The sequence below is a fragment of the Gigantopelta aegis genome, chromosome 1 (assembly GCF_016097555.1).
Source record: "Gigantopelta aegis isolate Gae_Host chromosome 1, Gae_host_genome, whole genome shotgun sequence".
In the NCBI taxonomy this organism is placed as follows: domain Eukaryota; kingdom Metazoa; phylum Mollusca; class Gastropoda; order Neomphalida; family Peltospiridae; genus Gigantopelta; species Gigantopelta aegis.
Window position 1 is genome coordinate 9786429 of NC_054699.1, and position 24065 is coordinate 9810493.

The 24065-nt window shown below is 37.7% G+C and overlaps 1 protein-coding gene across 1 annotated transcript; it reads right to left on the reverse strand.

Moving 5' to 3' along the window:
• Positions 1 to 12738: 12738 nt before the first annotated feature.
• On the reverse strand, positions 12739 to 17558 carry LOC121388707 (ATP-sensitive inward rectifier potassium channel 12-like). The gene is made up of 2 exons (XM_041520211.1): positions 17463 to 17558; positions 12739 to 14583 (listed from the first exon to the last, which is right to left on the reverse strand). Exon 2 carries the CDS (start codon positions 14551 to 14553, stop codon positions 13402 to 13404), a length of 1152 nt encoding a protein of 383 aa, XP_041376145.1. The 5' UTR covers positions 14554 to 14583; positions 17463 to 17558; the 3' UTR covers positions 12739 to 13401.
• Positions 17559 to 24065: the final 6507 nt, after the last annotated feature.

Genomic DNA, 24065 nt, shown 5'->3' on the forward strand with positions numbered 1-24065 from the left:
ATGTTTGCACAGTTGCTTAATATATTTCGTGGACTTTCCTGGGACGTTCAGGTACACCACTCCGAATATACTAGCTCCATTGTCAGATTTCTGCCAGAGGGTAAAACGGTATGGTGTCATACCCAAAATGTTGCAGTAAAAAAAGCTAAGAGCCTTTTGACAACAATAATTACTCTTATCATTATGTACATTTTCTTAAACCTAAGGGAAGCTATACCCATTTTCTTTCTGATGAGCCCCATCCCCTTCCCATACCCCCTATTGACTGTGCTTGTGCACGGTCATTCGATGTTTTGACCCATTGGGTTCTCTTCCAGTTCCAGGTTGGACTATATTAAACCCGTGACGTTGTTAACGTTTGCCGTTTCCACGAATCATGGCTGGGACGTTCAGGTTCCACTGTACAGCCTGGAGACCGTACTATCCTCGAAGTATGAACCTAGCGGAATGGTCCATTGTCAGGATCATTCTGCCAGAGGGTAAAACGGGTATGGTGTCATACCCCCCAAAAATGTTTGCAGACTTTTTTTAAGATGACCTTTTGACAAAAGGCTAATGACACTCTTATCATTATTGTATGATTTTCTTAACCCTAACCCTAAGCTATACCCATTTTCTTTCTGATAGAGCCCTATCCCCTTCCCATACCCCCTATTGACTGTGCTTGCATTCAACACACACATATGCACGGTCGGTCTAGGATCGATCCCCGTTGGTGGACCCATTGGGCTATTTCTCGTTACAGCCAGTGCTCCACAACTGGTGTAACAAAGGCTGTGGTATGTACTATCCTGTCTGTGGGATGGTGCATATAAAGATCTCTTGCTGCTAATCGAAAAGAGTAGTCCATGAAGTGGCGACAGTGGATTTCCTCTGTCAATATTTGAGTGGTCCTTAACCATATGTCTGACGCCATATAACCGTAAATAAAATGTATTAAGTGCGTCGTTAAATAAAACATTTCCTTCCTTCAGCACACACATTGTAAATATTCAGTTCCATTGTGCCATACTCACATATTTCTTTCTGGCAGAAATCCTGACTGTACATTTTTCATGGACATCTATACGAATAGCATAATATTACGCTGTTAAAAATGTTTTAGTCTAAGCACGGGGGAGGGGGGGGGTCGAACCCTCGAATACACCCTTATACACCCTTGTTTTCTAATATAATTGGCATAACTAATGTATCAACACACCAACGTAGTTCACGTGTACAGCGGGTAGTTGTAAGACCATTTTATCGATTTCTCTTTCATAACCACCCATTGGGCTATTTCTCGTTCCAGCCAGTGCTCCACAACTGGTGTAACAAAGGATGTGGTATGTACTATCCTGTTTGTGGGATGTGCATATAAAAGATCCCTTGCTGCTAATCGAAAAGAGTAACCGGGTCATTCTACAGAAAGTGTCACTTTTATGTCCCTGCATAATTTCTTTTTTATATATATATAGAAAACTAAATTTGTTGTTATTAACCTTATTAATAATATCATCCTATCACAGCATGTTTTCTTTCTGGTAATCAGCTTTGATAGAGATTTTATTTGAGATTAGTGTAAAATGGCATTGGTGTTACCTGTCCCTAGCACAACACTATACATAACATGCACTGTTAAAATATATAACAGAAGACATAACACTGAATACCTTTAATGTAATACGTACTGATGACTGACTTACTCATTAAAGAAGGAAACTTGTAAATAGTTTTCGTATTCAAAAGAGGGTGAGCAATATAAGCTTGTCCCTGGAGTTTTATGTCATTAGTGTTACTGTATATACTTATGAGAAAACAAAAGAAACTAAATGCTCTCTGGATGAAACATTCTACCAGTAGATATCGACCATCAAACTTATTTGTCAAAAACAGCAGACATATGAACATTTGTGAATAGTTTTCTTTAAATGTCATGAATGTGTTGTCAAAATATAAAAGTACGTTTATTCACTGTCATTGGTGTTACAATCATATTTATGTAATTGTTAATAATTTTAAGAAACTTTTTGTATGTTGTTATAGACATTGTATGTGTGCTACAACATGCACTTTTTCAGTTTGCTCAACTGTTTCATTAGAGAGCATGAATTAATTATACACTTATTTGTCATTGGTGTTACCTGTCATTGGTGTTACCAGGTACTGAGTAACACCAATGACCATTAGTAACGCCAATGACAATGCGTTTTAATAAGATGCCGTTTTCCTCGCTTTGTATATTTTTGAAGATGATTTGAAAATTAAAGGGACTTGTGCAGCATTATAGTTGCATAATGGCACTTTGTGTAAAATAAATGTTTTGCTGGAATGTAAAGAGTATATCTTCAACGTCCCGAACTGCGTTATGCTTGATTCGCGCAATTAACATCCGATTTGTTGTCGTCTGCTTGTCATTCATTTGTGAGGTTTTTCTTCACAGTTAGTGAAGATTTCCATTAACAATAAAGTTCAGTCAAGTAAGTATCTAAATACAAAACTTTACAAACCCTTAAAACCATTAAGTTTACTATAGTCCGTCCCATCCTTCTACAAAAGTGTTTTTTGTTAATAATTTCAGTTTGGTTTGACGTAAGAAGACATGTAAAAGTGTTTTGGAAATAAAAAATTTAAATAAATACTATTTCTGTGTCCAATTTACAAAACAATCAGCTAAGAAATAAATAACATGTAGTAAATTTCATAGTATGAAAAAGGCCGTTCCCTGTGGAACCGACTAAGAGTCGTTTGTTTATTCCTTAAAAATCACCGATATCGGGCCCACTTGACTCGTAGAAATTGACTTAAAATGGAGGAAGATGATTAACATTCGGTGCGTGCCACATGACCTCATACCTGCCAGATCAACAAGGTCAAATCATTTAATGTTTATGACTTTTAAGCCCCCTAGTGTTAGAATTTGTTTTCAGTTATTATATATTAGATATGCAAAAGGTAGGCTACATTTTTTTGACTCGATTGTAGTGAATAGTAGACAAATAATTCATTGGTAACAATTGTAAGTAATTTTATAAATTTTGTTAATTAAGAATCAGTTCATTAGAAAATTGATATTTTACAATCTATTCATTGGTATGAACGTAATGCCTAACTGTATTGACATCCCAGTTTTAGCGATGGGTGTTGGTAAAACGTGGACCGGACCGGAACGCTGGACAAACTGATTTTTCCTTCCACTCGTTTTTAAAAATTGAAAATGTCGAAAATGTTATTTTTCCACATCCTAAACGCAATTAGAAACTACTAGATCTAACCTTTCCTCTTTAACAGGTTAACTTTATCATAAAGAAAAGTTAAAATCATACCGAAAATGTATTACCAAGTTGTAGTCAAATATCGGAAAATTACATTACGTATTATTTAATTTCCAATAAAGACTATTTAAATTTTATTTTTAAAAATATTGAAAATGATGCATTAAACTAGATTTTTAGTTAAAAGGAAAGAATTAACTCTTTTGAATAGTGACATCACGCATTTATAAGGAGTCCTCGTTTTCTGAAAATATTTGAAATATTTAACGTAGAGTTTTGCAGCGCGTGCATAAAAGCAAAAGTAGGACTACAGCTTTTTACTCGTTATTGGGAATACAAGTATACAGTAAAATAGATTCTGAGCCTTAATATAAACACGAAAATAACTACATAAATTAATGAATTAATAAATCTTTAATTTAATATTTAAACAAAATTAAAATTATGTGTCTTAATTTAGTATATTGTTTAAACTGTCTGACCGGCCGTATCTTATCAATACAGAAACACACAATTATTCTAATAGGCCTTTAATAGTTGTAGGCTGAAGAAAAAACCCCATAAAAAACATTTAGGAAAATATTAATTACATAGTTTTGCTAACAAGTAGTGGTAGTGTCAAGAATAATTTTAGTGTTTCGACAGTCTTGAATGTCATTGGTGTTACACATCGCCATTGGTGTTACTTTTTTGTCATTGGTGTTATGCAAGAATATTTTAGCTGTCATTTCTCAAGAAACTTTATTTTTGAAATTTAAATTGTTTATTTAGGAAAGCATACTTTCTACCTTTATGACTTTGATGAAATTTATTTTGAAGGACTCCATAGTTTTAAATAATTAAAACTGTCACAGTGTATAATTTAAGTCACATACAGAATATCCGTGTGTAAATGTACAATTACACCCTTGGATAGTTTTTAATTCTAAAGTTATTCCATATATGTTATTTGGGTGTCCGTAATCTATGTGCTCTTGATCACTATAAACCAATTGGATCACACTGCTGAACTACCCCACTTGTCCGGTAACACCAATGACATAATGAGCTTGTTCATAGAGTAACATGTGTCTGCACGTGCAGACCGATTACAGTTCTGCGTGGCCAGATATAATTTTATGTTTCTTTGTTCATCTAGTTTCCAAAAGTTAACAACAAAAATTTATATATTTTAATTATTTTATCTTGAATTTGTATTTTGAAAAGTGACGCTTTCTGTAGAATGACTCAACCCATGAAGTGGCGACAGTAGGTTTCCTCTCTCAATGTCTATGTGGTCCCTTAACCATATGTCTCACGCTATATAACCGTAAATAAAATGTGTTGAGTGCGTCGTTAAATACAATATCCCTTCCTTTCATAACCACTCACAACTAACAATTAACCTACTGTTATGGACAGACAGCCCGAATAGCTGAGGTGTGTGGCTAGCGTGCTTGAACCTTAATTGGATATAAGCACGAAAATAAAGTAAAAATGAAACGAAATACTGCTAAAGTAATACATGTCCACTACCGGGCCCCATACATTTGTATAAGTTCAGGGGCCATAACTCAAATAGAAACAAATTCCTTTTCTAACAGTTATGGCTCTTGAATACATTCTCAGTTTGAAAGAAAGAAATGTTTTATTTAACGACACACTCAACACATTTTATTTACGGTTATATGGCGTCAGACATATGGTTAAGGACCACACAGATTTTGAGAGGAAACCCGCTGTCGCACTACATGGGCTACTCTTTCCGATTAACAGCAAGGGATCTTTTATTTGCGCTTCCCACAGGCAGGATAGCACAAACCATGGCCTTTGTTGAACCAGTTATGGATCACTGGTCGGTGCAAGTGGTTTACACCTACCCATTGAGCCTTGCGGAGCACTCACTCATGGTTTGGAGTCGGTATCTGGATTAAAAATCCCATGCCTCAACTGGGATCCGAACCCAGTACCTACTAGCCTGTAGACCGATGGCCTAACCACTACGCCACCGAGGCCGGTCTCTCAGTTTGATCTGGCTTAACTGTGAAAAATGGGTAAATCTCCATGACAGTCCAACTTGATCTGTAACTCTTCATGATAACCTATACATAAACTTTCAGCTTAATAACTATATTGAGGCATTGGGGGGGGGGGGGGGGGGGGGGGTGGGGGGGGGGGGGGGGGGGGGGGGGGGGGGGAGTCTTGAAAACTATATGTGTGACAGACGAACGGACGGACACAGACAGACAGACAGACAGACGGACACAGATAGACAGACAGGCAGACAGAGAGGCAGGAAGGCAGGCAGGTAGACACAGACAGACAGACATATGGACGGACGGACACAAAACCTATAGCCCCTCCGGTTGGACCGGTAGGGGACTAAAAACATAACTAAGTTACACACACACTACAGTCACTTTTTATTGTTTTGAATTTGGAGGGGGGTGTCTATGAACTCGAGGAAGTGACCTGGGTATTGTCACAGAAGAGCAGGGTTGTCGGTCTTGTCAGGTTCCGAGAGAGACAAGATGTTTAGGATCTAGTGTTTAAAGGCCCATGATCTACTTCACTTTCATTGAATTTAGAATTATATTGATTTCATTTAAATGCAATTTTGTTCTTTATTTGTCTAATTTGTGTAAATTGGGAATACTTAATTTCTGATAACCCAAACCTCTTACATAGTCATGTGTTGAACAATAGTTAAAGGGACATTCCTGAGTTTGTTGCAATTTGTAAGATGTTATCGACTAACAGAGACTTTTTAACGATTGTAATTACATATCAAATATATTTTTCTGCATAAAATATTAGTGGCTGTATATTAAACGTGTTTCTGATCGTTCTAATATTTGTACTAGGTTAAATTTCGTTTTATTTCCTCAAATATTTTGTTTTTCGTACGTACGAAATTATTTGAAGACAAAATCCAGCTTGGGCTTCTTACACATATTAAGACGGCTAGAAACATAATGAATATACAGACACTGATATGCTAAACAAGAAAATATATTTAATATGCAAGTTTAATCGTAGAACTATTTTATTTGTCGGAAACATTGTACAGTGCAGCAAACTCAGGAATGTCCCTTTAAAACATCGTACAGTATGTCCCTTTAAAACATCGTACAGTGCAGCAAACTCAGGAATGTCCTTTTAAGTTATTGTAAAGTATAAATAAAGGATGAAGGTGTCTGAACCTTTGATAGATATGGTGACGTTAACGGACTTTACCTTCCTTTCTTCTTTCCTTCCTTCCTTAGTGGACTCTCAGATTAGGTTTTATTCATCCCAACCGTTGCCCAGCACTGGTATATCAAATGTCATGGTATGTGCTGCTCTGTTGGTGGTATAGTGCACATAAAAGATCCCGTTTCTCCTAGTGCAAACATGAAACGAACTTCCTCTAAAACTATACGTCACAATTACCAAATGTTTTACATCTAATAGCCGATGATTAAATAATCGCTTTGCTCCAGTGGTGTCGTTAAACAAAGCAGATTTTGTAACATTCTCGGAGGGGGCTGATTCCAGTACACACCAGCCTTAAGTCTGATAAAGTATAAAATAAATAAATAAATAAATATTTGATAAATAAATAAATAAAGTAATTAATAAATAAATAAATAAATATTTGATAAATAAATAAATAAAGTAATTAATAAATAAATAAATAAATATTTATAAATAAATAATAAATAAATAAATAAATAAATACATATTTTAAATAAATAAATATTGTTTTATAAATAAATATTGTTTTATAAATAAATAAGTAAATAAATAAATAATCAATGTAAATAAAGAAAGAAAGAAAGAATTGTGGAACGTGTTCTAGTGTTGCGTAGCATAACATAATCCCGACTATAAACACCCCCCACCCCACCTTCAACCCACCCTGGTATTAAAATAGTCTGATAATTTTCAGTGAGTTGGAGCACGTCATCCGGTCACGCCAGTCATATGACGATCATTACACTAGTCTGGTTTTCTATGACAGGCAAGTAAGGGCGGTTCTAAACTGATCACAAGGGGAAAGTGGAAGGCATCGTAATTATTATTTTACATCTGATGGATCTTGTGCAGTTTTTCCTTCTTCTCTTTACGCATACTTGATTTCCCAGAAAACGTATTTCATGGGTGGTGGATATATTAATTTTAAAAGCCCCCCCCCCCCCCCACACACACACACACATACACACACACGCGTTTATTTTGGAACAAGGAAAATAAATCATAAATTGGTTTAATAACACCCCAGCACATTTTAACAACAGTTAGTTGTAGGCACATGTGCAGGAAATTATGCGCACATGTGCCTAATTTGGAATCTAAAAAGGTTTGTTTCGTTTAACGACACCACTAGAGCACATTAATTAATTGATCATCGGCTATTGGATGTCAAACATTTGGTAATTCTGACACGCAGTCATCAAAGGAAACCCGCTACATTTCTCCTAATGCAGATAGTGATCTTTTATATGCACGATTTCAAAGGCAGGATTGCACATACCACGGCATTTGATATACCAGTCGCGGTGCACTGTCTGGAACGAGAAACAGCTCACTGGGCCCACCGACGGGGATCGATCCCAGACTGACCGCGCATCAGGCGAGCGCTTTATCACTGGGCTATGTCCCGCCTCCTCGATAGAAGGAGGAAACCCGTTAAAGCAGCAAAGTACCAGTCATGGGGCACTGGTTGGGCCGGAGAAAAACTTTGTCCACTGAGAGCGATCGATCCCTGCACCCATGGCGCCTCAGGCGAGCGCTCTGTCACTAAGCTACATCACGCCCCACTCTAACACTGACCTACGTCTACCCTCACTTTTGGAACAGCCCTGAAAATAAAGATTAGTTAAAAAGACGTTAAATGTTAAAAAGAAAAAAAAATGGATGCCTCAAGGCAACACTTTTTTCCTATCTTATTACTATGAAAAGAAAACGTTTTTGTCGTCCATCATAAAAGACGTCATTCATCCTTGCAGCTGCCAACAAGCCTTGGACCATTGAATACCGTCCGTTTTGTATGCTGTAATATATAGGTCACCAGAGATGATATGAATACACAGTTACTCAGTTCAGCACAAAGATATCCAAGGGCCGTTTTCCATATGCGCGGTTTTGGGGCGGGGTCCGGGCGCAGATATACAGCAACCCGAGCCGTTCATACAGAAACTATTGATAATCACAGAATCGATCTTTTGACGCGTCAGTTTTTCCATGAACGTGGAAAACGTCCCGTTGGCGGATACAGAGCGGGTCACAGGGGTCCTTTTGGTCTTTTGCCTTTTGGGACCCTCCCCCCTTTATAAAATCCTGGATTCGCCCTTACGGCCTTAATCATTTCCCTGAGTTTATATGTAAACGCTTCGATGCCTAGCGTAGTTTGACTTTTTACTTGCGTCAGTGTTAAATAAAAAAGAAAGAAAGAAAAGACAGGACATCATACATTAAAGCTGCAATGTCGGGTATCTTTTCTTTTTTCTTTATTATTCTCCATTTTAAGAATCTTTGTGACAGTGTTTAAAAAGAAAAGTTAAAATTTGTTTTGTTGAATGACACCACTAGTACACATTGATTTATTAATTATCGGCAAATGGATGTCAAACATTTGATATTTTTGATACGTAGTTGTCAGAGGAAACCCGCTACATATTTCCATTAGCACCAAGGGTACTTATATATGCACTTTTCCGCAGACAGGACAGCACATACTACGACCTTTGATATACCAGTTGTGGGGAAACTGGTTGGATCGGCAAAATACAATAAAAAATCAAACAATACAGTTACAGTCTCGAGTAAATGTTTTATCATTTAAATAGATTATTCACTTTTAATTTTCTTACCTTCATGCGTCATTCTTCAATTTCTTTTGCTTTTTCTCGCTGAACTGGGTCACATACAAATTCATTATGCTCCATTTTAAAGCTCAAAAGCGGGACGCTATTGGACTGTTTTGTGGTATATAATAGAGCTTTAATGATACGTCGATACAGTATCGCGATACAATACTAAGTCTACGATACGATTCATCGATTTATGTTAACTGTATCGCTATAAATGCAATACATACATGTCTTAAAGTTAATTACCTTATATTCCGAGCTATGCATCTGTTTTTGTTTGGCATAAAATTAATTTCAGCTACTATAAACATCCAAGCTGCGTTCAGCCAGATCGACCAGAAAAACGTCCGCTAGACTGGTTTATGCGCTTCACAATAAACCAAATGGCCACGTTGGGAACCAATCAAACAGTTCGCGAACGTTAGCAAAACGTTTGCTGGCTTATCTTGGGGCTGGGACTCGTTCCACGATGCGATCTTAGCGTTAAGATCACCTGAGTACATGAGGTAGTAATGCACTTAAGGTGTTCTTAGTGCTAAGATTGCTTCGTGGAACGGGGCCCTGTTCAACTAGAAACACATTGGTTTTACTAACTTAAGCTAGAGTTTGTAATTGATATGTAATGTAATCGTAAGAAAGGTGTAATTACCAAACAGATTTTACACTGCCTAATAAATATGACCAGTATGTCATTAAACTATCGTGATACGTGTCATATCGTGACCCACGTATCGTATCGTGTCTCACGTATCGTATCGTGACCCACGTTTCGTATCGTGACCCACGTATCGTATCGTGACCCACGTATCATATCGTGTCCCACGTATCGTATCGTGTCTCACATATCGTTTCGTGACCCACGTATCGTATCGTGACCCACGTATCGTATCGTTACCCACGTATCGTATCGTGTCTCACGTATCGTATCGTTACCCACGTATCGTATTGTGTCTCACGTATCGTATCGTGACCCACGTATCGCCTATAGATAAACGACAGTGTCCATAAAGTTTGGTTGTTTAGTTTAACGACACCATTGGTGCACATTGATTAATTAATCACCGGCTATTGGATGTCAATCATTTGGTAATTCTGACTCGTAGTCATCAGAGGAAATCCGCTACATTTTTCCTAATGCAGCAAGGGATCTTTTATATGCACTTTCCCACAGACAGGAAAACACATACCACGGCCTTTGACCAGTTTGTGGTGCACTGGTTGGAACAAACAAAAAAACAACAATCAGCAGTAACATAGTTATCTTACACACCCGTTGGTGAGAACATCATGTGATATTTATGATTGCACATACTTGTTAACACATGTACGTGTGTTAACAATCTCAAGACATACGACTGGTTGCCCCTAGGTCACCAATACCATACATCCAATAAAAATCCAACGCGATGGGCATTAATTACACTGTGACGTATAGTTAACCTAACAATCATGTGTCTGTGATGCGTAAGTCAGCTACAAGTGCAACGGCTGTAAATAACTTTTAGTCCAAAAAGATGTTAAAATTTGCTTAAAACCTGGTTTGTGAGGATATGTAAGAAATAGAATAATACATTCGTGTCCGTTAGATACCATTTATCTCACAATTCCTTGTTTGAAAACGTATCAAACTCGCTTTCGCTCGTTGGATACATTTTAAAACAACTCGTTGTGATATAAATGGTATCTAATGGCCACTCATGTATTATTCTCTACATCTTCTTCATTCTGTGGATGAGGGTTTAGGTCGCAGTCAATAGTTGATGTTACTAATTGTGTGTTCCCTTATATATTTTTTCAATCAGTATATATTACCTGTAAGGAATAAGGTATCGTTTCTTGTAATCACACCTCAGCACATTGTCTTTAGCTGCTAGTTAGTATATATTATTTACACCACTGTTATGATCTGGCATTCACACAGATAAAACACTTCATTTATTATTGTTTTTAATCACATCTCAGCACATTGTCTTTAGCTGCTAGTTAGTATATATTATTTACACCACTGTTATGATCTGGCATTCACACAGATAAAACACTTCATTTATTATTGTTTTTAATCACACCTCAGCACATTGTCTTTAGCTGCTAGTTAGTATATATTATTTACACCACTGTTATGATCTGGCATTCACACAGATAAAACACTTCATTTATTATTGTTTTTAATCACACCTCAGCACATTGTCTTTAGCTGCTAGTTAGTATATATTATTTACACCACTGTTATGATCTGGCATTCACACAGATAAAACACTTCATTCATTATTGATTATTGTTTTTAATCACACCTTTAGTATTTCTTGACAGAAGGAAAAGCAATATTTGTTGTAACAATTCCTCAGCACAGCAAATTGTTGTCTTAATGGCAGCGATTAATATTTACATTTTTCTATTATTCTAGGGGCCTAATTCACAAAGCTCTTCTAAGCTTTCTAAAGCAACATCGCATCGTCCTTGTTAGTATTTTTGCGTCGCATTGCGAGATGACAAATTTGCGAGAGTTATTAGGTCCCTGGAGTTCACATGCATGATGGTAGAAAAGGCACTTCAGTGTAGCATCACCGTAATGATGTGACTTCATGTATACTTCCAAACATAAAACGAGAGTTTTTGTTAATGGTATCTCAGAACATTAGTACGCGGTTAGTAGGCGGATCTGGTGGGGGGTGGGGGGGGGGCAGCTCTCCCCCCCCCCTAAATTTTTCTCTTTTTTATATAATCCCCCTCCACCCCCTCAAGTCACTTGGGCCCCCCTAAATGGATTTTCTGGATCCACCACTGGTTTAATCTAAGAGAAAACTTCGATTAGCAATATAGGTTATTTAAACCGATGGGCGTCAGTACTGCCAACAGTCTTGCAGCATGTATCATGGCATTTGAATACAGAAGTCGTTCGTAGTTGTTCAAGAAAGAAACAATCGATTGTTTAATGTCTGTAGTAAAAGGGACTCATTAACGATACGAACGTTTCGTCTAAGAGACTTTCATGCCCCCATGCTTTATCCTCTGGAAGATTCTCTTCATCTAACACACAATGGCATTTGAACAATTAGTCTTAGTGTTAGCTACAGTTAAAGGGACATTCCTGAGTTTGCTGCATTGTAAGATGTTTCCGACTAATAAAATATTTCTACGATTAAACTTACATATTAAATATATTTTCTTGTTTAGAATATCAGTCTGTATATTCAATGTGTTTCTGGTCATCTTAATATTTGTAAGAAGCTCAAACTGGATTTTGTTTCCAAATAATTTCGTATCATTAAAATTTATTTTAGGAAATAAAATGAAATTTAACCTAGTACAAATATTAGAACGATCAGAAACACGTTTAATATACAGCCACTAATATATTATGCAGGAAAATATATTTGATATGTAATTACAATCGTTAAAGTCTCTGTTAATCGATAATATTTTTTAAATTGCAGCAAACTCAGGAATGTCCCTTTAAACATCTCGTTTAACTATGGCGTAGTTTATGCTGAACTGTCTTCGCCTAGCACCACTGGAAATGTATCCAGTAATATTGTCATGATGAATATTTCATTCAACTATGGTGTAGCTTGAAAAGCAGCACATACATGTACTAGACAATTTGATATGTTAGTCAGAGTTAGACACACGGTTACCATTGGATACGTCTGAAGTAATACGGATTCCTTAATAATAAAATTGAATAGTCCACTCTGCCATGCTGTAACGTCTGGTGAACTCTATTCGATGAGTACATACCAGAGTGTATGATATATTAGTCATAGAGTAGTTACATAGTTACAACTAGACGGGTCTCGAGTACTATGGGGTATTTTAATGTTTTATTCCACACTGCTTAACTTCTGCTGAATTCTCTTCGTCTAGTACATGTCCTATATCAGTCGTAGAATTAGGTACACTCACTGTCTGGAGTAATTGGGGATGTTAATGGTAAATATGTCATTCCACTATGCTGTAACTTCTGCTGAATTCTCTTCGTCTATTATACACTAGGGCATATACTAGATTAGTCGTAGAATTAGGTACACTCATTGTCTGGAGTCATGGGGATGTTAATGGTAAATATTTCATTCCACTATGCTGTAACATCTGCTAAAGTCTCTTCGTCTAGTACATACCAGGGCATATACTATATTAGTCGTAGAATTAGGTACTCTCATTGTCTGGAGTCATGGGGATGTTAATGGTAAATATGTCATTCCACTATGCTGTAACTTCTGCTGAATTCTCTTCGTCTAGTACATGTCCTATATTAGTCGTAGAATTAGGTACACTCATTGTCTGGAGTCATGGAGATGTTAATGGTAAATATGTCATTCCACTATGCTGTAACGTCTGCCGGATTTTCTTCGACTGGCAACTCTTTCATTCTGGTTCTCGTCTTGTTCCTTAGCACAATGTGTTGGTGTTTCCTGGACTTTATATACTTCGTCAAAGTTCATAAAATCAACTGGATATTTACTCCCGAAGTTCTCCATCGGCTTGAATAGAGGCACGAATCTGTATCCCCAGACAATATCCGTTTCCAAGTAAGACGTCCTGGCCTGGAAGGTCAGACTCGTGCTGGCAACAGAACCTTCCAGAATGACGATGATTTCGAATCTTCTTGTTTTGAGGGTCTTGTTGGAAATGTTGTACAGCGGGCTGGACTTGGTGATGCGGTGGATCATCGTGTTGGGCCACCAGAGGTGAGCCATCCTCGTAATTTCGTCCTGGTCCATCTGCATTTCCTGCAGACGATAGGCCAGCATGTTGTCGTCGGGCATGTCGTCGTGCCACAGGAAGAACGCCCGGATGCTGGCCGCGAAGATGGGCGACTGCCTCAGGTTTCCGACTCTAAACATCAGACAGAGCTGGCCGTTCTCCACGCAAACGCAGCAGCGTTTGCTGAACAGCACGGTCTTCGCTCTCTTCTTCGGCATCAGCAGCTTGGCCACAACGGCCCCGGCCAGCACCGACTGCAGCAGCGCGCCGAACACAGACTGCAGAACCAGAAAGAAGACGCCCGCCCCGCACTCTTCGCTGACGTAGCGGTATCCGTAACCGATCGTCGTCTGCGTCTCCATGGAGAAGAGGAAGACTGACGCGAAGTTGTTCACGTTCCAGATGCACGGGATGAATCCCGGGTCGTGCTCGGCGCTGAAGTCATCGTGCAGCGTGGCCAGCGTGAACCAGGCGAGCGTGAAGAGGAACCAGCTCACGAAGAAGCAGCTGAAGAACACTATGATCACTATTCGCCATCTCTGTTCCAAGAAGGTCGTGAAGTGATCCGCTAGGTAGCTCAGGGCGCGTTTCGGGATGTTCACGTTCTTAACGTTGCATTCTCCGTTCTTGAAGACAAGCCGTCTTTGTTTGTTGAACACTGGGTCCGTCGTCACAGTCTGTTCCTCGGTGATCTGAGGGTGCACCGTGGATGTGGACGTGGAAGGAAGTCTGTAACTGGAACCTTTCGTTTTTAGTTCCATTGTTTTGTGAACATGCTATGATTGACTGGTCTGAAAGAAGTAGACATCTTTGTTTCACAACCTGACCTGGTGCTTATTAAACGTTTTAGAGTCTAGACTCTTCACTCCAATAGGAAGGAAAGGAAGGAAATGGTTTATTTAATGACGCACTCGACACATTTCATTTACGGTTATATGGCGTCTGTGACTCTAATCGAGTCTCACAGACTAATGTCATGACAACGCCATACAAATTACATGCGTATGACGTCATGTGAGATTGAGTCTGGACTCTGAAAATTTTATAAGCACGGGCCCTTGTCTAGATTCTTTGGGACATATTAAACAACATCTTTTTAGACATATATATTTTTTATTTTTTTAAAAAGGAAATATATAACTGTGTAAAAATGTTCATGTGCACAAAATAAAATATTCTTTAAACAAGTGAAAACTTTGTAAATGGTTGAAAATTCTGACACACCGTAATTGTGAAAATCTTCTCATAAAGTTTACGAATGACCAATACATAATTCCTTGGAAACGATTTGATTTTCCCTTATTTACCGTTAAACATATTTGTGCAATACATGCACATGAACGTTTTTTCCTTCAGTATATATGTCCATTAAACAGATATCTTTGAATAAAAGAAATATGTATTTAAATCAAATTACTATACTTAATTAAAAAGATGGATATAACATAGGTTAGGGTATACTAACGTTCCCTTGATTAAACCAGCTTACCTACTGACAAAATGTCAGATACTGATTGCAACAGAAACATTGAATATCAAAATATTAGAGTATTACAAAGCAAAATTGTATGATATTAAATTTATTATGAGAGTGATGTAATGTGCTGATTTAGTTTTAAGCATATCTATTATAAGATGTCCAGACATTAATTGCAATACAAACACTGAATTTTTTATAAAGCAAAATTGTATGACATTGAATTTATTACGATTGATGTAATGTGCAAAATGTCTTTGAAGCAAATCTTCTGTACAATGTTAGACATTAATTGTAATACATGTAGAAACACTGAACATGGTTTAATTAAAGTATCATAAAGTAAAATTGTATGACATTGGATTCATTATGAGAATGGTTTAAAGGGACATTCCTGAGTTTGCTGTAATGTTTAAGATGTTATCGACTAACAGAGACTTTTTAACGATTGTAATTACATATCAAATATATTTTCCTGCATAAAATATTAGTGGCTGTATATTAAACGTGTTTCTGGTCGTTCTAATATTTGTACTAGGTTAAATTCATACGTACAAAATCCAGTTTGGTCTTCTTACAAATATTCAGACGACCAGAAACACACTGAATATACAGACATTGATATTCTAAACAAGAAAATATATTTAATATGCAAGTTTAATCGTAGAAATATTTTATTAGTCGGAAACATCGTACAATGCAGCAAACTCAGGAATCTCCCTTTAATTACAGATATATTTTTAATAAAATTAATTATATTATTAGAATATTATAAAGCAAAATTGTATGACATTGAATTCATTATGAGACAGGTGTAATTGCAGATATTTTTAATCAAATGAATTGTATTATTGGAATATTATAAAGCAAACTGTATAACTTTGGATTTATTATTATAAAGGTAATGTGTTCATTTTCTTTGAAGTAAATTTACTATAAAATGTCAGACATTAATTGTAATAGAAATATTGAACATGGTTTATTTAAAGTTTTATAAAGCAAAAGTGTATGACATTGAGTTTATTATTAGAGTGATGTAGTTTATTATTAGAGTGATGTAATGTGCAGATTTTCCTTGACGCAAATCTTCTATAACACATGAGACATTAACTTGACCATGGTTTTCCTAGAATAATATAAAGCAAAATAATTGTATGGCATTGAGTTTATTATGAGAGAGATGTTATCGGTAGAATTTCTTTGAAGCAAATCTACTATAATTATGAGCTTGTGTACAGTATTTATAAACCTTATACATTCTGACCTTTCGAGATCCATAAAATATGGAGACATAGAACTTCGTGTGACAGTTTTTATTACTCTGGACTTTTAAAACGTTTTATTTGCGCGACTCCATGTTTGTGAAAGTGAAGTCGATGCTTAGAATGGGAATTCATATTAGCGGCATTACAACGCCATGGCAATACCATTAAGTTTGAATCAAAAGTTAAGTCACAAATGAAGCTTTTGCCGAAGGTCTACACTTTGAGCTTTACATTTATAGGGCATGTGGTATATTTCGTATATAACACATACACGTACACTCGCGCACGCATGCACATGTATGCGCAGTAAGTCCTAGACTTCAGCATATAGTTATTTTCCCTGCAGTCACTATATACATCTATAGTAGTAAGATATAATGAGTAGATTCATTTCCATAGGGCCTATTTTCGGTCTGTAACCTCAAATATAGCTCGACGCCATATTACAGAAAACTTGCATGCTTAGCTAGATATTACTCGTTTAATATTCACGAAGGAATATAGTAATAAACTAATGTTCAGATTATTCTTATTTGATTGCAGAATGAATAAAATAACTGATTACTGTCTTAACATTAACTAATTTACTGCTACGGTCAAATCGATTCTAACTTTGGAATTAAGCCAACATCATTCAATTTCTTTTAAGGTTTTTTGTTTGAAACATGTTTTAATAATAAGAATCAAAACTATATTTGAAAAATGTTCAAAACATTTGAAATAAACTTTAAATTATTCAGCGCGTACTTTATTTAAGGTCAACATTTATTCATATATAAAACGTTTCATTTTAGTGCGCATTTAGCCTTTTTGTAAATAACTTTGGATGTTATAGAAATAATACCATGAAAATGCAAGCAAGAAACATGATCTAACTGGCAGAAAATAAACACAATTTACTTCATAAGAAATAAAAATGCAAACTTACATGATGGCGGTAGGGCGTCCCTTGGATGAAAACTTGAACAACTTGCTTTTCAGCAATTTAAAATCCGGGTAACACGGGTAGAGAGGGGTTCGACATGGGTATACGTAACATTTTAAATCATTTTTTATTCACTCATACTGAATAAAAAAAAAAAACACAACTTGGATTTCAGTATGAATATTTTAATAACTGAGGGTCATTGGATCTCTAAATGCTATTTTCACCCGATACACACGGTTACGGTATGGTGGTAACACCGTCAGCCAAAACGTACCCCCGTTACATTCAGGTGTCTATCTTTGTGGAAGATTGTGTGTATCTCAATGATGCGGAAACATATTTGTTTGTATACCTCTTCTCTAATAGACGTACGATTATGTTCTCTCTAAAATTGTGAAAGGGGAAAACTTATTGACCGCGTTTTTTGGTAGATGGGTACAAAAAAATCTGGAGCAGAACAGACGATTTTCGTCGTAAACATCAACAACTAAATTCATGTAGTTTAGTTTCTTGGTTATATCCATGCAATTAATGGGTGGATGAGTGAGTTAGTGAGCATGTGAGTGAGTGAGCGAGTGGGCGAGCAAGAATGTGCTTGATGGAGAAGGTAAGCGAATTAATAAATGTATGAGTAAATGAATGAACGAACGAACGACTGTTTAACGACACCCCAGCACAGGCAAGTGGGTGTCAAACAATGTTAAATATATAAATGAATCGACGATCAGCATCAATATATTTAAAGGAATGAATGGAAGGATGGATGGATGGAAGGATGAATGAATGGATGGATGAACGAACGAACGAACAGACGAACAAATGTTTAACGACACCCCAGCACAGGCAAGTGTGTGTGTGTGTGTGTGTGTGTGTGTGTGTGTGTGTGTGTGTGTGTGTATGAATGGATGAATGGATGGAAAGATGAAAGATGAATGAATTGAACAAATGTGCACTAAAGGTAGTTACAGGCCCGTAGCCAGTGGGGGATCGGACCCCCCCCCCCCCCCCAAGCAACTCGTGCTTCACCATACGCCTAAACGACTCCCCTCCTCAAAATCCTGGCTACGGGCGTGAGTTATATTGTCAGGTGCATGTCGGGATTATTAAATACATATGCATGATAAGTAATTATCAACTACTTTAGCTTTGGTGCTCGGTATTCAAGCTGGCTCATGACAGGTGCCACCGGCATAGCAAGATACGCTCATCTTTCGAGAGCACCCACTATCACCTCTGTTTTAACAGTGATTCATGAGTGCATCCACCTCAACTATTTAAATATCCAGTGACTTGTTTAGTCAAACACGTATTTGAGTGGCAGTCCTCCTACTAACAAACTAGAAATGTCCTCTTTTGACTCTTTTGAGTGCATTTCAGTCAAAACGTCATGTAATCATTGGCGAGGACAGGATTGTATATGTGGAGGCACTCACATTGGGGAGGACAGGATTGTATATGTGGAGGCACTCACATTGGAGAGGGAAAACCGCATTGTCTACGAGTCGTGAAAATGTATAACGGGGCGGAAATATTGAGGTGTCACTGAGGAGCATTGCCCCATGCCATCTTCACCCAGCCCATCCCTACATCCAGGCTACGCCAGTGTGTGTAAGTTCAAAGACCCATGCCTCACTTTCATTAGAAAAAGTTAACATTATTGGAAATGGAATCGAAATGGTCCAGCAGAACCTATAGCAGATATTGACTAGATAATCTTTTTTTTTCTTCTTTTTTTAATTGTATTTTAATTAAATAAAACTTTACTTATTGATTGCTTAATTAGGTAACACTCGACCATATGTTCATAATCATCTTGATCTTGGCAGTTACAGCTGTACATTGTTGATAATAGTTTTTGGCTTAAATTTCATAACAATTGTAAATGATGCAACGATAAATGGTGTTAGGTGGTCATTTCAAAGAAACATCTTTAACGAAATAATATTTACACTGTATTACTGAAAACCACGCAATTTGTACTCGTCATTATTTCACCAAAACGATATACATTTTTAAAACGTGTTCAATAGAAGTCACGCTGCTTATAAAGTATTATTTTAAGGTAGCGTATGTATAGTTATTTTTAATCATGATTGTATATATTTTATGAAGAACTCTATTGTCATCTTGCCACTGTAAATATTTGTAGTACAATAATTCCTCTTATTAGTCGATGGTCCAGAGCCGAAATTCGTATCACCTGGGCGAGCAAAGTCTGGTGTGTATTTTAATAATCCTATGCCTGTAGTTAATAAATTAATGTGATAGTATGTGTTGTCTGACAACTTGGGTGTACAAATAAAGTTTCAACTTTCAAGTGTATCAGTTTTATTTGAAAAAGTTAACATTATCGGCAACGGGAATTGATTTAGTCGAAAAGAACCTGTACATCCGAGGTGGACCTCCTCAGCAGATGGTACGTGAAACAAAATACACAAACAGACTATCTGAGTAACGATCCGAGATGCTCCCTGTTACTGACACGCCACATGATTGTGCACAAAACCTATTGTAACTGATTACATTGTTGACGAGTGTCTAAAGAATGCAAGTTCGAATTATTTACTGACATTGAGCTCCACAGCTCATCTTTACGCTGACAATCAGGGGCGATCTAAGGGGGGGAGGGGGGGACGCGTAATGTCTCACCCCGCCTCTTGAAAATGACAGGTATCTTGGGTTTTCTTGGGGTTTCCCCACCCCCCTTCAAATAACACATTCCTGTAATTGCAAAAGAGACCCTGCCCGCTACCGACCCCGGTCGGGCTGTTGGTGCTCTCTTGCACCTGCCAAGGCGGGCGGTTCCCTTTCCCACCCACCCCAACCCTTGTCCTGTCTTGGACGGAGGAGAGGGCCAAGGCCGGCACCTGCGCCCATGACAGGCGTGCGCTACAACAGCTTGCTCTGAATGTGCACGTAAAGCCCTATGACATGACCTGATCTGACCTAACCTAATTGCAAAGAGACTTTTTCCACACAAATATGTTGTTGTCTCTGTCATAGGCGTACGGTCTGCCATTTTTGCAGTGGGCAATGAAAATGCCTGAATTAAAACGAAAATGCTCGAATTTGGGAAAACAACATTTATCCATATTAGCATAACTGGCAAACAGCTCTCTAGGGTTGAAAACGAACCATTACAACTATCATTGTGGTTAGAATTATGAAATTACATGGTGAACAGATTTCAGGCCAGCTCATTTTGTTGAAATATCTCTGTCGGTTTAGCCCAGCGCTTGTCTCCCTTTGTGTTAGCATGTGGTACGTGCGTCAGGAGGACTGATTCCCATAGATCCTTTACGTCAAAAGAGAACCGAAGAATTGGCATGTAACTCTGGATCTAAAACGAATAACGCTAAAATTCATATATATATATATTAAAAAAATATTAAGTTTTAAACATACCAAATAGCGGAGCGGGACGTAGTCCAGTGGTAAAGCATTCGCGTGATGCGCGGTCGGTCTGGGATCGATCCCCGTCGGTGGCCCCATTGGGATATTTCTTGCTCCAGCCAGTGCACCACGACTGGTATATCAAAGGCCGTGGTATGTGCAATCCTGTCTATGGGATGGTGCATATAAAAGATCCCTTGCTGCTAATTGAAAAAGTAGCCCATGAAGTGGCGACAGCGGGTTTCCTCTCTCAATATCTGTGGACCTTAACCATATGTCCGATGCAGTATAACCGTAAATAAAATGTGTTTAGTTAAATCTTTTTTCAGATACAGGTTTGAAGGCACCCGAGGGTACGGTTTCACGCACATTTCTGCCTTTAGTCTGTGTATTAGTACATGTATAACATACATATCTTGGCTTTCCCGGCATTTTGTCTTCACACCTGTACTAAAATTGAGATTCAGTGTATTACAGTTTGATGGTAATTTAATAACAAAACCTGAAAAAAATGTCTTAAATTGTGATATATGTTTGTAAAAATTATAAGAAAAGGTTTATTTAAATAAAAGAGGTAATTAAAAAACGTATCTGTAAAATAATTAGCTAGCTGTGTAAATTTGTTGATTATTCATAATATTATCTGTATGTGTATGTATTTTTGAACTATGCACGGTTGTGATGTAAACAAAAAAGTCGTAAATACAATCTAATTAAAATTAGCTCCACTATTACATGGGAGGCCAGTGGAGCTAATTTTAATCAGATTGTCGTAATAATAATAATAATAATAATAACAGTACATTTTTTTAAAAATCCAAATGGACAAAAACTGTTTAACATGTAACTAACATTTAACAGCTGTAATGTTCATATCAGATGGTCATAAGCTAGATTGTACATAATGTCTTATGCAAAATACCAAGTGCGCCGAATCACCGGACGCGCCGATACGCCGGACACGATTGTACTTTCTTCAAATGAATTTGATCTGAAGGAAAAAAGAATGAAACGTTATTTTTATAGGGACATTCTTGAGTTTGCTGCATTGTAAGATGTTTTCGACTAATAAAATATTTCTACGATTAAATTTACATATTAAATATATTTTCATGTTTAGAATATCAGTGTCTGTATATTCAATGTGTTTCTGGTCGTTTTAATATTTGTAAGAAGCCCAAACTGGATGTTGTCTTCAAATAATTTCGTACGCACGAAAAAATATATTTTAGGAAATAAATGAAATCTAACCTAATACAAATATTAGGACGACCAGAAACATATTTAATATACAGCCACTAATATTTTACGCAGAAAAATATATTTGATATGTAATTACAATCGTTAAAAAGTTTCTGTTCGTCGATAACATCTTAAAAATTGCAGCAAACTCAGGAATGTCCCTTTACAGAAACTGTTCTAAGTTTGTTGCCATTGTAACATAGTAGCGACTAGTACTGTACGTCTTTTTTTTTTGATAACTAAAAAAAAGAAGAAATTTTCCTGTTTGGAAAATATTAGTGCACGACCACATTAGATATGCGGAAACTGATATTAGAAACAAGAAGATCTATTTAATGTAATGTTAGTCGCCAAAAAGGCTCTGTTAGTCAAAAACATCTTACAGTTAAAGTTTGTTTTGTTTAACGACACCACTAGAGCACATTGATTTATTAATCATCGGCTATTGGATGCCAAACATTTGGTAATTTTGACACATAGTCTTAGAGAGGAAACCCGCAAACTTTTTTCCATTAGTAGCAAGAGGTCTTCAATATGCACCATCTCATATACCACGGCCTTTGATATACCAGTCGTGGTGCACTGGCTGGAACGAGAAATAGCCCAATGGGCTCACCGACGAGGATCGACCCTAGACCGACCGCGCATCAAGCGAGCGCTTTACCACTGAGCTACGTCCCGCCTTGTAACATCTTACAGTGGCTGCAAACTGGGGACAGTTCTTTTAACCTCTGTTCTTGTAGCATCTTACAGTGACTGCAAACTGGGGACAGTTCTTTTAACCTCTGTTCTTGTAGCATCTTACAGTGGCTGCAAACTGGGGACAGTTCTTTTAACCTCTGTTCTTGTAGCATCTTACAGTGACTGCAAACTGGGGACAGTTCTTTTAACATCTGTTCTTGTAGCATCTTACAGTGACTGCAAACTGGGGACAGTTCTTTTAACCTCTGTTCTTGTAGCATCTTACAGTGACTGCAAACTGGGGACAGTTCTTTTAACCTCTGTTCTTGTAGCATCTTACAGTGGCTGCAAACTGGGGACAGTTCTTTTAACCTCTGTTCTTGTAGCATCTTACAGTGACTGCAAACTGGGGACAGTTCTTTTAACCTCTGTTCTTGTAGCATCTTACAGTGGCTGCAAACTGGGGACAGTTCTTTTAACCTCTGTTCTTGTAGCATCTTACAGTGGCTGCAAACTGGGGACAGTTCTTTTAACCTCTGTTCTTGTAGCATCTTACAGTGACTGCAAACTGGGGACAGTTCTTCTAACCTCTGTTCTTGTAACATCTTACAGTGGCTGCAAACTGGGGACAGTTCTTTTAACCTTTGTTCTTGTAGCATCTTACAGTGACTGCAAACTGGGGACAGTTCTTTTAACATCTGTTCTTGTAGCATCTTACAGTGGCTGCAAACTGGGGACAGTTCTTTTAACCTCTGTTCTTGTAGCATCTTACAGTGACTGCAAACTGGGGACAGTTCTTCTAACCTCTGTTCTTGTAGCATCTTACAGTGGCTGCAAACTGGGGACAGTTCTTTTAACCTCTGTTCTTGTATAAGTCAACCCAGGCAGACGAGTTTCGTGCTCAAGAAAGTCTCAACCTTGTGGGACATTAGCATGGGTGTCGATCGGTGGGGGACAGGGGGGACGCGTCCCCCTCACTTTTCAATGCCGGGGGACAATCTATATAAATGTTGAAAAATTGACCTCTTGTAGGGCTATACTGAGGTGTTTTCTGCTGGCTAGCCGAGCTGTTTTCTGACCACATTCACAGGAATGTAAAAACTCGGGATATGAAAAAAAAATTCGCCTTGAGCGGGGAGGGGGGGGGGGTCGACCCCAACCCCCCCCCCCCACCCGCACACGCGCTTGCACACTAACACTAACACGCCCCCCCCCCCCCCCCCCACCCCACACACACACACTTTTAAAGCCGGATTGACGCCCATGGACATAAGTATATAAGTAAAA